The 18672-nt window shown below is 39.6% G+C and overlaps 1 protein-coding gene across 4 annotated transcripts in view; it reads right to left on the bottom strand.

The window, feature by feature from the left end:
• LOC112464217 overlaps nucleotides 1-18672 on the bottom strand; it is a 68601-nt gene that overhangs the window by 36444 nt on the left and 13485 nt on the right. For 2 of the 4 annotated variants that reach the window (XM_025031074.1, XM_025031078.1), the window contains exons 2-3: nucleotides 6077-6146; nucleotides 1289-1704 (exon numbers count right to left, since the gene is read on the bottom strand). In XM_025031074.1, the coding sequence (XP_024886842.1) occupies nucleotides 1289-1686 (398 nt within the window). In that variant the 5' untranslated portion in view covers nucleotides 1687-1704; nucleotides 6077-6146. Of the gene's footprint in view, nucleotides 1-1288; nucleotides 1705-3507; nucleotides 4061-6072; nucleotides 6147-18672 lie in introns of those variants that run through there. The other 2 variants (XM_025031076.1, XM_025031077.1) reach the window with 2 other exon arrangements.

Genomic DNA, 18672 nt, shown 5'->3' on the forward strand with positions numbered 1-18672 from the left:
TCACATAAGTATACAAGAACGCGAGGGTAATTAAAACGGCGACACTGTGGAATTATTAGAGACGCAGTAATTACAACTGTGACCATGAAATAATCGAATTCGCGATATTTTTAAATGCGCTAAATAGACTCTCGCGGTAAGTAGAGCCGAGTAATTAGCACAGTGGCGACAAGGCTACGTGTCTTGGAATTCTCATTCTTATTGACATAACGAGACACTGCAAAAACTGCGCTTTTGTGTGTAACAACTTCGCAAGGTTGTTATTTCATTAGAACCGTTTAGCTCCCATAAATCAGTTCCGAATATTATTTTAGTCATACAGCTTAGTAAAGACTTAGATCACGTACGGCGTCATAAATGCCTTCCCACTTGAAGATAACTGCGTCCGAGTTAAATAACAGATAGCATATTATTAGCTATTATTTGACTTGGACGCGGTTATTTTCAAGTAAGAAGGCATTTGTAACGATGTGTGTATATACAACGTGAAATGTTCGTAAAATGTTAAAAAAAAAAACAACATTGATCGAGTCTCTTCCTACTTCGCGTTACTTCACGGCGGTTTCATACCTCTCTCGCTATCTCGTGTGTCTCTTGTCAAGATTATTAAGTGCACTCAGGAGACGATCCCGGTACGTCTCGTCCGAGCGAGAGAGGCTCCGCTCGATGCATTACGACGCCGACGCCCCGTCGAAGTCTCGGCGAGGCTGACCCTGACCTATCCCACGTGCAACTGCCGTAAAAGTCTCGTACGGGAAAGTCAACCTATAGACCCGATACATAGTGACGTTCTCTCTCCTTCCTTTCGCGAAAGAGAGGCGTTTTACCATCATGTAAAACCCGATGAACTCGTGCGCGCGCTTGTATATTCGCGGGGCGGGTAATTGCGGGTTTTCGACGGCGAGGACGAGCTGCGTTCATCGAGAACCTGCTTCGAGAAAGAGACAAAGAGAAAGAGAAAGGGGGAACGCGTGCGCGGTTTAATCTCAACATTTCCTCCGAAGGAAACGAAAACAATGCTTCGGTTTTGAAGACTCGTGATTTTATCTCGCGATTGGAGCTGAATATAATATTAATTCTCGATAACATCTTCGATAAAATCTTAGCATCTTAAATACAACAAATGCGAGTATCATTGAATTCTGCCAAGATTTCGAGTCCTTGAGATTATTTAAAAAAAAATGGTTTATTTTGTAAAGCACGCAAGATTTAGACTAGCAACCTCTCGTTTACGGTGTCCTGAATAATTTAAAATAAAAATCGTTCTTTTGATAAGATCTCCACCTACCTCTTCAGACTAGCGTGCTTCGCGCCGTTCAGAATCTTGTTCTTGCGTTCGCTGCCGGCGGTGCTGGCCACGCTGTCGATGCTGTAGAGGCTGTCGTCCTTAGTAACCCTGTTGGCGTTGTGCAGGGTCGATTTCCTCGTGGTAGTCGTCCCGTTGTGCTTCGGGCTCTCGAGGGTCGGTCGAGGAGAGCCGTGCCGAGCGACGGGATCGCCGCCGGCCGGATCCTCAATCCTGGTAGAGACGATCATTGCTCTAGTCGCGTCCGCGCACTTTCTCGGCGACGTGGTAACCACGGCGGTGCTCTTCTGCAGCTTGCCGGTCGCGCGATAATTGTTCTGTTGGCTGCTGGGCTCGCCGGGCGGTGGCTTGTCCTCCGTCGGCAGCATGTACGACAACATCGTCCCTTTTTCCTTCACCTGCAGGGCACACGGGAAGCAAACACGTAGGCGGAAATTCAGTACGAGATCGCCGTGGAAGATCGCCCGGGAGTCATTAACCGGGTAGGCGCGACGACGGTGAGAAAAATACGAAGCGACACAAAAGAGATCAATCGAGGGTCGTCGGAAGCGGATAGAAAAAGTATACCGTTCACGGTAATAAGAGCATGACGGCAAGCCGGTTGATTAATGCTCCGAGAGACGTAGTTAGACCAGTTACAAGTTAACAATATACCGTTCGAAACAATTAGGAAAGATTCGGATAATTCTAAATCGAATGCCAGCGGTTAGAAACAGGTAAAATAGCATTTAAACGAACGTATCTATTCATTTCAGATCAAGCTTTTAGATGCTAAGAGAAACTTTTGAAATTTAAAATATTTCTAAATGTCATAGTTTTCTGAAGAAACAATCGTATAATCGTTTTGAGCAGTATATATAATCTTGAAGAAAAATTTTTTCACGAAACAGATTAATCCTTACTTTTTCTTAAAAAGACATGAACAATATAGGAAGAGCTATCGATGCATCAAAAACTTCAAGTTGTATACTATTGAAAAAAATAAAAGATTAACATTATTAAAATTATTACAAATCTGCAGTTAGATACACATTAATTTTCACACCTCGATAATCTGACAAATCGTAAAAATGTCACAGAAGAAATTTAATCAAATATCAAGTTGAATTATCGGGAGATTGGTTCCATTGAGACGAGAGAAGGCGGAACAATAGCGAGCATTGTTCCTGGAGTATTAAAAGGGTTAAGCCGAGTAAGCGGTTCGATATCTTTGTGACGGTCGAGCGATTATACGAAATCACGCGTGTCGCGGCGCCTATAGTTCGCGTATATAGTGGAGAGGGCTATTATTAGCGCGATAAGTCAACCGTCTCCTGTCAAACCGGTATGTCTCCGTCCGCATCGCGAAAACGTCTTTCCTGGACGAGCGTCATCGTTATCGTCATCGTTAACTGTATTGAATCCATCCGCCGCGCAACGTTACGCAAACAGCCGCGGATCAATCGGAACGAGAGAGAGCGGGCGCGAAGGAAACGATCCGCTTTAAATGCGTTTACATATAGCCACTGACTGACATAGACCTGACATCGCACTTCCTATCTTTAGGCGCCGCCGCGTCTTCGACAATAAAGTCTGCGATATCGGATATAGAAGAAAGCATTGGAAAGAATGTCGATTTGGCTGGATTTGAATGTTTAACGGCATCGCTGATAAATGGAAATTCTGACGCATGAAAAGAGTGTAATTGAGAAAGACATTATAGTCGCAAAGTCAATTAAATTAGAAGAAACAGTGGACTTTGATGTAGATGGAGTGCTCAATAGAATTGTGAGAGGATAATATACGCCCAAAGATTTTTAACACTTAAATACAATAATCAATAAAAAATAGCTATGTAAAGGCTCTATAATTAAAAAAAATTAAATAGGATCAAAACTTACGTAATTTTAACATGTATTTTATAATAAATTTTAGCGATTAAACGTCTCGTTTGGCTTTTATTGCCCGTATCAAGTTTTAATTTTTTTTTTCAATAAAAAATGTTGAGAAAGTACTCTTCTTCTGCATAAAGCAATTAAAACTAATTAACGTAGAACTGATCCACAAGTAAACGTAAATTCGTTAACGTACACGAGATAAAATCGTGGAAATCTAAAATATCGCCGTCTAAGAATTTGCGCACAAAAATTTGGAAAAAAAGAAGGGAAGGAAATTCGCTCCACTGGTTTCCGCGTCTCATACGGATATCGGGATCGACTCACCGGTGCGAAAGCTCACGCGACGTTTATCGCTCACCCACGAAAGCTTTGCGTTTATCGTCGATCGTCTCTCTCTCTCTCAAGCCGCTTAAGCTCAGTCTCAGTTTACGGTCAGACGCACCCACCGCTGTTCGTTTCTCACGCGCGCAATTTCGCACGTTGGCTCGTTAACTTGTGTATGCGCGTTTGCCGCAAACTCGGGTCTCGCGACTGCTACCGCGACTCCGAGCTTAGCTAACACGCTCACTCGCTCGCGCCGACGCCTGCGCGCTCAAACGAAGTCACATTCGCGTCGCGCGATTCCGCTTTACGACCGCATCTTGATCACTAAAATGATTGCACGGCATTAATGGATTATAGAAATTTTTGAGATTACTTCAGCGCGTTAATTTCTGCCGAAAAAGTACACGTTATTTCCACTAAAACGTGGAAACCACCCTCGACAATTTTTAGACAGTGATTCGTAACGCCGAAATTTCTGTGTCACTGTTGCCTCCAACGCGATTACGAATACTGTTACTTTCGGTGCAGCAGCGAGTAACTTCCACGGAGGATAGCGAGGAGAGAAAAGGAACGTTCGCCAGCGGAACGCCGAATCGCGACTGAGCACGACGCAAAAGCGAGGCAAAGGTTACAAGACAGACGGCCGACTATAGCTATACCTACTCTACTCCGCTCTAGTCGCCCGCTCTGCTCTCCGTTCTGCCGCTTCTAGACGCCGCTCTATGCCGCCGCCGCTGTGGCTCTTACATCAATTCGGATCTCGTATCGTCCTCCCGAGACGCATGCATCTTGCACCGTGCACCGGCCTACCTGCTGCACGTTTTTCCTAACCCGATGTGAATTCGGATTCCTACCTGCTGCTTGAAATAGTGACTTTCTACCTGCAGGACTCGCGACTGGTCGTTAATGTTGCATCGAAAGGCAGGAGATCGTTCAGGCCGCGAGTTTTTATAACTGTGCGCGGAAGTGGGTCGTTTCTGTAAAAAGCGGTAAATTGGGAATTGACATGGTCGCCGGGTAACAATCGCAAGTCAACCTGTGGATCATTCTTGTACGTTTCTAATAGTAATTGCTTTCTCCAGAAGAGTAAGTACTTTCTCCATATTTTATTGACACACGCACTTAGCACCAAAATTCTTTTACTTAATGTCTTTCTAATGAAAAAATCTGAGATGTACATTGATTATTTATCAAATTTATTTTCCTTAGATATGTATATAAAAGAGAGATACAGACAGAAGATTAATATTTATCTGATAGTTTCTTCGTATCTCTATTCCCGAGGCTAAACCTGGCAGAAGAGTACTTATGATCATTGCAGAGAAGAGAAAATGTTCCACCGAATCGATAAGATTGCAGCTTACAAGCTACGATTCAAGATCGAATTGGCGAGATGTATCAGTGGAATCTGTAAATCTCGCGTATCTTATCTTTTATTAATAAAGAACGTAATCGAATTTATTCTTCATTTATTACTAAAATTGAATTTCAATATTAAAAATTAACCATTTTCTGTCATTCTGATTACACGACAGTTATCTATAAATACACAGGAAAAAAGAAGTGTCAAATCAAAACTTATATACTCGCAACGCTCGCAACAATCTATAATCTTCTTATAAGAATTTCAACTTTTTTTCTTCGTTGAACTATATAAATGACTTCGTTCAAGCAAGTTTTCTTTGTTTAATGCAACAATCTCATTTCAAGATTATAGATTGTTTCTGTGTAAAAGATATTCATTTATAATGATAAATAAATTAGATAAATAATTCTCTGTGCGTGTCCATCTCTCGTATAATCAAGTATTCTTTTAAACGATTTCTTAGTGATGTGGAATTGAGACGTGCCTGTTCCGCGATAGCCTGTACGCGGAAGAGAATGTAATTTAAGATACACCCTCTAATCTCGCCGATTTGCGACATTACTCAAAGTATTCTGCGGAACCGAAACGGTCGATCGCTTCGCGCGTGCAGCTAAACTGCAAGGTGCAAACGCGCATTCGTCGTGGCAGCCGTGGCGACCGTGGTAGCCATTCAACCTGCTCCTTTCCCATGCGAACCCCCGCCTGGTTTAAAGAGCCCCGAAGTGCCCTTCCGTGCGTGAAGAATTTCACGGCTGAATCGGCTCCCGTGTCCGCTCCCGTTACGCGACTTTGCGAACACCGGAACGAACTCGGTTTTCCTTTGGCGAATCACGGTCACGGATATTTCGAGTCCGCACTCGTCTGCGACTGTTTCCAAGGCAGACTCGCAGCCAGTTGACCCTTTAACCGACTTTGCCCGTTCTATCTTTTATAATGCTAAATCGATCTTCCAATCGCGTATCTAGCAATTTGCGAAACTTATCAAGGTGTGAAAATTAATTAAAATTCTCTCAGAGCAATTTATATCCTATATACCTTATTTCTCATTCCGTAAATAAGATACATTTTCCCGTATCGTCAAATAGATTGTGATATTTTCAGTTTTAACAATTTTTGCATCGACATAATAGAAAATTTAGATCTTAAGGGGATCGATTTTTATCGCAGACAAAATACAAAAGAATGCAAACTGGACGTACTCACGTTCGCGCCAAGATGTACTCGAGGCAAGGATGTCCGAAATGTCCTCTTGATAGAGTAGCATCGGGACTACCTGAAAAACATTTGTAGTCGATTAGTATGAATATTAAAAATAAAATATTAAATGAAAATTTGTATGTAAAACTATTTCTAAGTGTATAATGCATTGCTTTACTTATCCCTTTCCTATCGTTATATATAAATGCCATTATAAAAAGTTTTACTTTACAATCTTCGAGATAAGTCTAATTTCAAGACTATTTCGAGGATTGATTAAAGTGATATCTTAAAGATAAACTTGTATTATACTATGCTATATAACCATTGCACTGGATCGTTAGACCATGAATACTGTCTACAGTTTAAGACTGAAAGAACTTCTAGGTATCGTCCTAAGAACGACGAAGTATTCGCTAAACAGTCTATTACTTGAGAATGAAGAGGACGCATTTACGACGGGGTTTTTTCCCTCTCAAACCGGGGGAAAAGCGAGGGGAAACAAGGAGAAGAAACGATCTCGTCTCTCGCTTGAATGGCCACCTGTTTTCGCGGACAGGTGACATCACGCACACGCGGGCGTGAGAACCCGAGGACGCACGAGCTGAGGGCAATGACTTCTGGAACACCGACGCGCGCCGAGAAATGAATAACGATACTCTCTCTGAAGAAGAGATTTGCGTTGCCGGGGGAAAACTGGCTGCCACGATTCCACGAAGCAAGTGCGGAAGCTGTCTCAACGGCCGGCAGCCGAGTGGAATCGTTTGAATGCCTTTTCGAGCCATTATATATCTCTGATATAATTACGTAGAAATATATATATATAAGATTCGCGTGCGAGACGAGAATCAGCTTTGATATCGCACACGCGGTAAGCGCAATAAGTCGATAAGAGCGGCTTCTAAAGTAAAGACTCCAGCTGACTCCAGCGAGCCGATATCTCTAAAGACTGCACGCGTGATAAGAAAGCCATACGGGCCGGCCGCGTGCGGGGTTCTTTCGAACCCCGTGGTGTGCATTAAGAGTCCGGCTTGATAGCTCGATTACTCCGCGTCGGGCAACCGTTGCGCGATAACTCCACTGCGCTTATCATCTGCTGCGTGAGTCACCTTACCTTGCGTCTCGCCAAGGTCGTGCGAAGGCGAACGCGCGGCCGCAACCACGTTTTTTATTTACACGACAAATGACCACCGGCTACCGTCCCGAGTTTCTGATAAAAGAGAGGGCAGGAAACTCGAGGATTCTCGACGATTCATTCTCGATGCTATCGAGATTTTCACGAACACCGCATCAACGAATGTATAATCAAGATTGAGACGGTTTTGATTTCATACAGACAATCTCTACACAGAGAGAATTTTTCGTTATATTTTACCGTTAAATATTCAATAAAAGTTATTCGCCAGTGATGAAATAATTCGGTAAGTTAAACGGCCTGACTGGCAAGTTTTATTAAGCATAACACAACGACGTTTCGACCACTATTTTTTGGGTCCTTTTCAAGTTATTTTAACAATGATGGATCATTGTGCGTCAATCATATAAAATTCGTGGCGGGTCGGAAAAATACGACGGTTTAACTTACCGAATTTTACCGTTAAATTCACCACAAACTTGGAACAACTTGCAACTGGCAACCAAGAAATTTTTGAAATATACCTACAAAAGACATTATACAAACAACGTACTAGTAAAAATTACCAACCAGATTGGTAATTTTTGAAAAATTATTGTAATTTTACTATATATTTTAGTAAAATTAATCAAACATATTTTAAATTTTATTGTAATAGATATTCATATTTTTTATTATGGTAGATATTAATCAGAATAGCTCGGATAAAACTCTTCGTAATATACATGTTGTGTCATAAATACCATGATTTTCAGGGTAAATTAAATTCTAAGGGAAAATTCTCTCTGATAAGTATAGATTTGTTATTAAATACGAAAGTAGAATGATTATGAAAATGTTACGCTGACCCAATTTTGGGTTCATCCATTTCACGTGTTTCGGAGACGAAAGGTTAAACACGACGGCGAATTATGCATAACGATGGCCGCCGGTTCCGTCGCGATTACGGAGCAATGATGCAATGCGCTTGAGTGCACCGGGGCGCTAAATTGATAAATTTGCATGCCCCCGCCGTTGCGTTCGCATGCAGCGTGCGGCGTATCCCCGTGCTGCACACGACTGAAACGGGCTTCGTCTCGAGAGCGGAATAAACCTCGCCGTTCACATAATGCAGACGAAGCGCAGGCGGCCCGCGATAAATCTGCCCTTGCGAATATCCGAAATGTCAGTACAATCGAGTACGTAAAACGGATGCATAATGCAGCGCGTCAGTCGAGATGAATTAAGACGAATTAATTCTGAGAGAATTTTCTTAAGAAATTTTCTCAAGAAGGTGTTTTTCAAAAATACTTCTTTATACATTTGATCTATGCAAAAAAAAATGGCTAGTAAAAGCAAAAGCAAAGTTTCGAACTAAAGCAGCGGAAAATTTAAAAAGACGTCGCCTTGAAATCTTACCTTTGGCAAGACAGATAATTTACTTATTCGAAACTTATTCCCTCGACATAAATTTCTTATATAGAATTTATAAATTTATAGTAAAAAGTTTATACCACGAATATTATTAATATTTTAGACGCGATGAGAGATAAACTTCGCGAGCGACAAGAGTTTACTATCGTGGGAATTTAGTGTTTTACGGTGGCAAAAAGTGACGCAACTTTTCAGGACGACTATAGTTACGACAAATACATGAGGCTGTGCGCGTACAAAACGATCGGCGAATGACATCATCGACTACCATCTTGCTCGACGAGAAACGTTTACTCTTTACTCGAATGTTTGCCGCGCCACCCAGATGCTCGTTAGGTCATGTATTTTTATCGAGTAGAGAGAGAGAGAGTATCGCGAATATCACGCGATTATCGACGTAAACTTCAAGATCTGCCAATTTCTTTAGTGCATCCTTATAATCACGCGAAACTGTCCTTCGATATTATCGCTCGAGTGTCGTTGCACTCGAATGAAGACACCGCGGGAACAGGCTGGTGAGTGAAATCGCTGGTGAGGGTTAAAACTCGCCGCTTCTACAACGATTATGTTTCTACTCACGAACGCGATTTCACGACACGTGCACTGCAAACGTGGGATGAGGTCATCGCGGTGACGTCAACATCTGATTGCGCGATTTCTCAACCTTTCCTTCCGTCCCCGCCCTTCGGCTGAGTCAATCGACAATCGACCAAAAAGAAAAATCAGAGAGAATGTTATTTGTGTAAAATTAAAAATTTTTCAATTTCAGGAATAAACAAAAATGTTTGAATATACGACGCCTTTGTGCGCAGATTTTTTAATCATCGCTCGTTGATCTAGATTTATCAAAGACATAAACCAAACTGTAAAATGTAAAAATCCATAAATTTTATCTATACGTGTTTCTTAGAACCCTAACTTGTCTCGATGAAATATCACTATTCTTCAGATACCTATGCACGTCGGTGCACCTATGAACGCAACTTCCGCTCGAGCGCGCGTACATATATTATATTTTCAGCCACAAAGTTGATTCACGAGTCGACCCGAGTCCAGGAATAGTCGATCAGTGTAAAAGCCGTTGTGCCGTGTAGGAAGGGCCGGCTAGCCCGCTCGACTTTCATTGCCGGTCCAGTCGTCGAGAAAACTGACGTTTACTGCTATATAGGGATCTCAGAGTTAGAGAGAGCGTTGTGTTATCGACGGCCTCCGCGATTCAATTATCTTAGTATCTAATCTAATCCGCGATAATTACAACGGAGTCGTCCCGCTGTCGGTGCTCGTTAGCTCTCGCTCGCTGTCCGAGAAAATACTCGCGAAATTTCGTTATGCAAAGTAGTTTACGAGATTTGCGTTAGACGTCGGCAACGTATGATAAATATGTAGTCGAGCTTTTCCCGATAAAAGTCAGAAAGATGTCGAAAGTTAACGAATTCTGACAAGATTCAGCTTTGCCGCAAATGGAAGATAGAAATTGGATTCTCGATTTCGTGCAACAACTTAATAATTTCACGCGGATTTTACTTAAATTTACAGAAATTTAATATAGACATATTGTAAAATATTTAACGCGTCAAATAAAGTTACGAGAGAGATGCAATTTATAAACTGTGCAAGTCATATTCGAAGGAAGGAGTCAGCGAAGCAGAAATAACGTGCATAAAAGTTGCCACCGATTAATTTCTCATCCAAACGGCAATCCGATTTAATTAAACCCAGTAACGTCGAGAAGAATTTTCTCACAGGTAGACTTTAATAACGTTCAGAGAGGTGAGGCGGCGTTTCTTAGGTGCATACTTAGATGATTAAGAAGTAGAACGAAATAATCCTCAATTATGTTCCGTCCGTCTGTCCTCTGCTACTTCGCTCGTTCTCCGGCCGTAAATTTCCGGCACGACTCGGTAACGTTACTTTGCGACACGATTTCCGGCGGCGTGACTTCCTGCCGGAGAGTGAAGCACGGACTCCTGAGGAGCCTCCGGCTCTCGAAGATCGTAACCGGAACTCGCGCGCGCAAACGATACCGTTATTCGGCGTCTTCCTCGTCGCCGTTAATAGAGCAGAGCATATCGCGCGGTGGTGCTTCGTGAAGGAATAAGCTTTATGACGGGGCATTCGGGGACTTGCCTCATCTAGCCTCGTCAAGCGCTATTTGAAGCAATAAAACGATTAAGATAATTAGCTATTCTAAAGTGAGATTTTTTACCCACGACTTCTCATTAACTCGCTATTCGAAACTGTATATACAGATGTGTCTCGTTATTTCTCATAGATATGTTTTTAAAGAGAGAAAAAGAAAGAGAGAGAGATTCTGCTTTTATTCACACAAGCACCACTGCGCGTCGGTGGCGGAAGCTCGGAAATTGACTTTAACAACGCCGTTGTCCCGCGAATTCACATCGCAGAGTGGCGCGCCGGCGCTACACTTCTCGGATTTATAGATCCGCCGATAAAGATCACGAGCATAAATGCTCCAGTCATCTGGATCTCCCGACTGCGAGAAATGCGTGCGTCCGATATCGCATGATTCATGAATCCCGAATTTCAGAGATACGCAAGCTTTATAACGTCGCGGAATTTGTGGAGACATAATAAGATATACACATTTATAGATCTTCATATTCATGTATCCTAGTTGCACTGTGATTCTATTTGATATTAGTGCAATGGAAACGAAATAATAATAGAACAAGAATTTATCGAACACATGAGATAAGAATATAATCTAATATTCGCAAATCAAAAACATCAATTTCTTACGCTGGACTCCAATTCTGTTGGAATTTAAAGTGAAGAAAGGCAGAGGAAGAAATGATTTATTCAGTATTACATTCAGATATCCTCTACTTTGTGTTTATCTTGCGGAGGACAGAAAACCGGTAGACCGATTAATTGCGATAATACAATAATCCGCTTCACTCCCAGCGGACGAGGAAGTTCATATTATACAAAAGACGAGAAGAACGTCATAACGAGCTATCCTTGATCCCGCATCTTCCGCATCTCTTCGGCTTCCTTCTGTCGCGAACATTAACGTAACTGTAGTATTAGCGGACCGTAATACGAGCTACTATCTCGCTCATAACTGCGTTGCCTTCAGACGACACTAAGATTACATGCATAACATGCATACAGGGTGATTCTTACTGTCACGCAAGAACTCTGCGGGAAAGCTTAAGGCTTAAATTGTCGAGAAAGAAAGAGAGAGACAGAGATTTATTCGTAGCATTCATATAAGAACGATAACAATAAAAAGTTAAAAATTAATATTTTTATTTATCCCATGGTTTATGCATTCAGAGATTAATATGACTCATCTTGATACAAATACAATTTTTTTCATTGTTTCCATTTTTTCCAATCGGTTCGCATTATTTTATGACTGTAGGTATACTATGTATGCATTAAAATTTAAATTGCATTTTATTTCAATAAAATTATAACAACATAATCACGACAATAATATTTTAGTATATTTTTAGGATATTACGAAAATGTATAAAAACATAATTATTTTTAATCCTATTCGTATATCTTTTTTTATTTCCTATAATTTTTATATTAAGCATTCATAAAAAAGATAATATATAATAAATAAAATAGATAAAAATACAAGTTTTTAATAATCCTAGAGGGTTTACATGTACAGAGATTAATACAAATCATCTCGATATAAATTATGCAACCTATTTTTTACTTACTTTTTTACTAATATAAAATTTATCTTCTCAATATCCACGAAATTTAGTTTCGAACATTGATACTCAACATTTATCGCTATGCTTTAGCAAGTTCCGCAAATTATTTTACGACACTCTATGTATCAAATGTATCATTTTTCATTAAACATGAGACGAACTGTCGCATAATCGGCAGATATCCGATTTCACCCCTCGCTGTGGTCAGCTGCGCGGCCTGTCGGATTTTCTAAAGATTAGGATGTACGCTAAATCGAGCAGACTTAACGAGTCAACGATTAGACTACCGTATCTCGTTAATGAGAACCGGTGAAACGCGTCTTGTTAATGGCAAGGATTAACCTGGCAGGATCGTTATGAAAATATATGCTGCCAGTAACGTCTTGAAGAGTAAGCAATTCCACTGTTTATTAATGGTCTTTGTGCAGAGTAACGCATTCCAAACGCGCCGTAACGGATATTTTAAATGGTGTTATATTCCTCAGGTAATGATAGCAACTGAAGATTGCAATTAACAGTTAGATGAAATACAAGTAAATAAAAATATTTTATTGGTAAGTTCGAAAACGCAATTTATTGCTCACGGAATTTCAATTTGTGGCTTAATAATCACGACTTCAAGTATCAAAGAGTTGCAATAAAGATGAGATTAAGCAACAAAGTTAAAAAATAAAAGTATTTAGTAAGAAAATTATATGCGGGCAAGAGACGTAATTAAATCGTGTCTAACCTTTCAAATTGAAAGTCTCTGCGAGCTGTGATCTTTAACATTAAAACCGCGATAAGAGAATTAAACAGAGGGGACCCCCAAAGTGTGCGTCAAAGGATTAATAAGCCCGGGTCAGCGACCGTGGCTGGACGTTTTATCGACGAGCAGCAGCCGCATCACGAGTGCGTTTCGTCTGGCTTAAATCGTTCGTATCTCTACGGACCGCTTGAATCGGGAGTGCAACGATGCGCGGGTTCTGGCGCATCGCTGCAATTTCGCGCGAGAGATCAGTGAGTTTCTGTGCGACTAGCTCGCGCCATAACGAGATAAAGTCATTTCACGGCGATCAAAGCGACGAGAGGAAGATAAACGGAAGGGATTCACGGAACTCCTTCTTTCGTTTATCTCGTTTTCGAATTTATTGGACACCGTCGGTCGGAGTTAAGAGAACTCCCGGCTCCCCGGTAATTAGCACGTTACCGATCAAAGCGCTATATTTAGCCCGCCTTGATTTATGTACGTGGCATAAATACGTCTCTCTCGGGACGCGCCCGCGATTAGAAATTCTTCAATATATTTTGAATCAATATTCTTCTTTACTTAACATTAAGTGAATGCATTCAACATCTTTTTAATGTTGGGCATTAAATTAAATTAAATGTTTCGGTAAATAAGAGTTAAAATTTGGTTGAAACGCCCTTTGTTGAAGATTTAAATGCATCTATAAAATAAGTAATAAAATAATGCAAAACTTACAGAAAAAGGTTGTATGAAGATGATCCATAATGAATACACAAATCATGAGACATAATATAAAAATCTTCTAATTTCTAGCTCTTTATCCCTTATGTCATTATCCCTTATATGAAAGCTAAGAATAAAAAAACAATAGAAAATAAAAAGAGGAAAACAGATTTTAAAAAATAAAATAATAAAATTGAGCATAATATTATGATTTATTTATGCTGTTTAAAGCTTAACTCTAATTTTTACAATTCATGTCAATTCAAATAACATCTCTTTTCGTACATAATAAAAATGCTTCAATTTAAAGTTCGATCGATCGATTGGCAATGTAAGAATCTTGTCCGTTATTTACCGTCGGATAAAAATGTTTCGCGTTCTCGCACGATGCCGCGTTTACCACGATCACCGTAATAACGGGCGGAACGATAATGACAGTGCCACCGTGGAGGTTAACAATTTCCGAGTCCGACGAGTTAGGTTCTGCATACGTATGACGTCGTGGTATTGAAATTTCTCCGACTGACTATTACGCGGTCGTCCACCTTGCACGATCATCGACTTCAAATTAGCAAAGGGTTCCGCGCGGTGTTGTGAGAGAAAATGATGACAGAAAATATTTCGTGGAAGAGAACTTACGCGGTAAAAAAAAATCAAATGGATAATTTAAGAATAGATAATTGTTGTATGCTAGAACTTTCCGCGAACAGTATCGAGAACAGACTTTTAAAAACGTAGTGTTTAGCTACTACTATTATTGCGAAGCAAATGTGTTAGTACCAAGATCTAACGTAAGTTTAGTAAGTGACGTGCTCGGCGCTCTGAGCGCATCCTAACATTGTTAACTGTCTCTGACCCGTTTACATTGGCTTCCGACAAAGTTAGCCAAAGAATCTCGCCTCAGGCCGCGTGTTCTCGGATTTGCTGGCAATGTTGGGTAAGACTTGAATGTTCGAAACTCGTTTAGATTCTCGATAACGGTTAGCCAATGTAGTTCGAATGAAATTAAACTCACTTTAAAAGTAAATAAAATGTTCGTGGCAGAATTAAATACTTCAAATTTTACTTCAACTTCCTGAGAGAATTGCTATGATATTATTTGCGAAGAATTACCGCAATGCCTGTTAAAATAACAAAAATAAAGAAATCATTCCGATCATGCTCGCGGAGATAAAAGTGGCGCGATGAAACGAAGCTGATTATTTCAAAGGACTCGCGTCGCAACTCGGTCGACTATTTGGCCAATTGTCAACGACATGATCGATATATGCATCATCATCAAACGGGACGAATCTGTCACACACGCGTTTCGCAAACGTTCAAGTTGCAACGAAGGAGCAGTTTGCATTTTTACAGACTCGGCTATAAAGTTGACTGGCTGCTTTAGGCTGTGGGGAAATGTTCAGAAACATTGATCATTATCTCGCGCAAGATTGATTCGTGAGACAATGAGAATGAGAGAATTTTACGCAATGTAAGAATTAAAATAAGAAAGCATCCAAGCAGCGCCGTGTGTATATGTATTCTAATTAGGTTCTTTGACAGAGTCTTTATCTTACAATGTATATATGATTAATTGTATATTATTACGCATGATAATTGTATATTATTAGGTACGCATGATAATATTCTTGTCATGATGTAAGTTTGATGAAACATATATTTAGACCACGATAGCGTATCTGTAGGTGTAGTGGTGTTCCTGTGTGTATACAATAATCGTATACACATGTGACATAACCCAATACGCTAATCTTGCACGCGACGACGTCGTCGCTGACCTTCAATCAGCCGCGGGACCCTCTTTTTCCCACGGCCGACTGCTTCCGTTTAGTGCCGCTGGGTACATGAACACCCTCATATAGTTTTCGATATAGAGTATAAGTCAAAATATTCTACTTATCAAGAAAGAAAAAACAAGATTCAATATTTCTTTAACTCAAGATATTATTAAACAAACCAGTCAAACTTAATAACAGATATTATAGTGACAATATAATGCAACATAATATAATAATAATTATTGTTTATTAATTTTATTATATTGTTAAAAAAATAACTTTTGACTCTCAAATTACTCCACGTTTGAAACTTGGTGAAATTTAAGACCTTTTTAAGTATGCAACGATGATATTTACGTAATCCCGCTTGCAAGTTCTCTCAGTGCGCCAGTTTGCAAAGTTTCCGAGGGGCTAGTTCCCGGGAGATGCGTTTCGAGTGACCCGGTGATTCGGAATGCGGATAAAGCGTCGCGACGACGCAAACAGTCTGCCCGCGAGAGCCCCGGAACGGGAGAAGGAGCGTGGGTGTGTCGAGTCAATTGGCGGAATTGGACGGGTTAAGTGCAACGATACGATAATCGAATAAAGTTATCGTTAGAGCTGTAAATGCCACGGAACAGAAACGGGAACACGATTTTTCACGAGCGAAGGCGCGCTTTTCGCTCTGGGGAGTCGTTGAACGGAAATACTTAACTTCTTGTTTCTCTGCTGATTGCGCAAATGCCGCTTTTTAATTTTCTGTTCATAATATATCAATCATTCTTGTAATATTCTTTTCGAATTCTTTACCATAATCTATATATATGCAATACACATAATAGTACATTTGATAAATAATATTATCGAATGAAACTTTTGTATCTTTTCGCATTCCCAGCCTATCCTTAACTCTTTGGCGATTCTCGGAGACTCCGCAGGCCGCTTCCGGTTTTATCCATTTTAGCCGCGCTAATAGAGACAGTACAGACGCGTGGCTTAGCGAGTAGAATTTCGGTAGTTCTAGGAAGCTAGCCAGAGAGAGTTATTTCGATCCAGCGGCGTACATATGCCGCACTGGGTCAGCGTACCAAGACAATTTTCTGAACGCACAGACTGCGTTGCTACTACCGGCATCCTTGCGTTTTCACGCTAAAAGTTTTAAGCCTGCGTTAAACCTGGTTTTTAAATAAGCTCTTTCTGAATTTTAATTGTGATTTAAAAAAGTCAGTTTTTTTCAACGCTTTTTTGCAACTTTAATTGCTCGTAACTTTTGATAAAATTATAATCTTTTAAACAAACCAAACGATTAGATCTCATAATCCATTCTTTCTCTCCAATTTCTAAAGATATTTTAAAAAAATTTTTTTAATTGGTTTAGTACTTCCCAAGAAAAAGTACAGAGAGATTAAAAAAACAAGATTTTACCGGAGAGTACTTCAAAAGTTTTGATGCTATTTGGTGTCGCAATTTCACATTCGCTTGTAATAATTTATCATCTTTTTCTTTTTTTATTTTAGATTAAAACTATACAAGTAGAGAGTGCGCTGCCAAGTAACAAAGTAAATAAAAATTTAAAGAAAATTCTTTTCTCATTTCTTAATCATTCGCTTTTATTTATTTAGATCGTGAATATATGTTCCTTTTCTTAAACACTAATATATCGAAAAATTATTTTAGAAACAATCTACGCTTTTCTAAAAAAATAAAAAATTGATATTTTTGTCATTTCAAGTGCATCCTTTCCTTCGAACAGGTTTTGTAGGCGTAATTGACAGTCTGCATAAAATCATATTTTCTCTGGAAACGAGAAGATGATCTGAGATGATCTACTGATCATTTTCGTCTGCAGTGAATCGGCGGGAAACGGAGATGGAGGTCGATACCGCAACGCGTCGTCGTTTCTACAATTGCCAGTTTCGTGCGCGAAGAGTGTTATACTGATATAACCTCGACTTTGCAAAGGTCGGCCAATCATTTATTCCGTACATCCGCACTACGTCCGGGCTTACTTTACGTTCCATGCTGTTTAATTTACATTCGCGAAACTCCACATTACTATGTACACGTATACGTTATAGAGCGTGCCAACTATACTCCGAATAGCGTGCGCGAGCAGCAGAGCTGGTCGATGTTTCTAGGGTGAAAATTTCTGACAAATTTCAAACAAGCCGCTGAAAATCAGTGCAATACGAATAATTCCACTAACGTGGAAAAAATTATGGCAACGCGAAAATGAATGGAATTATGTACCGCATATAATATATAGACATTAATTTTTTTATTCGCGTATTTTGTACTTGAGTGAAGTTTTTTTAAAATTTGTTTGTTCCAAGACTGACAAAAAACAATAAAATAACGGTCAAAGAGAAATAAAATTTTTTTAATACGTCTATTTAATTTTTTAAATACTTTTATTTTAGATAAAACTTAAGAATCAGTTGTGCTTATCTCTGTGACCGCTTATTTTGAAATAAAATAATAAAAAAAAAAACATAAAAAATAAAAAACCACAAATAAAATTTGTCCGACGCATCGTGGGGTTGTTCCGTTCGAACGCAAAATTTAATTAACGTGGTATAAAATCGATTTTACATTGATCAGATATTCGTAAAGAATAACAAACGTGAGGAATCTCGAATACCTTGTAGACACATAAACCGGAAAGAGAAACTTAGAAAAGGTTAAAGGCAAACATTCGTGCTCCATAAAGTTTAAAGTGACGAGGCATGAAAGTGAGTGCTTTCTGGAGACGACAAGAGTTAGTAGAGCAAGTTCGATAATAGTGAATGATTGATATATTATTGAGCGAGCTTTCAATTTAAAATCCAATTCAAAATTCAATTATTTAAACCAATTTCCTAAAATATTATAAAGATTTGACTAATACTTATCAATAAACTAATAAAAGGTAAATTAATTATATATTTATATATATATATATATATATATATATATATAGATATCGACCACAATCTTTAAAAGTAAAAAAATGTACTTTCTTGGATCTCGTATTAGTACTTAAGTCAAACAATGTAATATACTAATATAATGAAGATTTGATACATTCCACGTACTCGCGATAAATGTCGTTGCTTCAATCCTTTCACATTTCGAGCCTTCGGTATGCAATGCCAAAAAAACTC

The sequence above is a fragment of the Temnothorax curvispinosus genome, unplaced genomic scaffold, assembly GCF_003070985.1.
Source record: "Temnothorax curvispinosus isolate PA1 unplaced genomic scaffold, ASM307098v1 QBEX01014009.1, whole genome shotgun sequence".
Lineage (NCBI taxonomy): Eukaryota > Metazoa > Arthropoda > Insecta > Hymenoptera > Formicidae > Temnothorax > Temnothorax curvispinosus.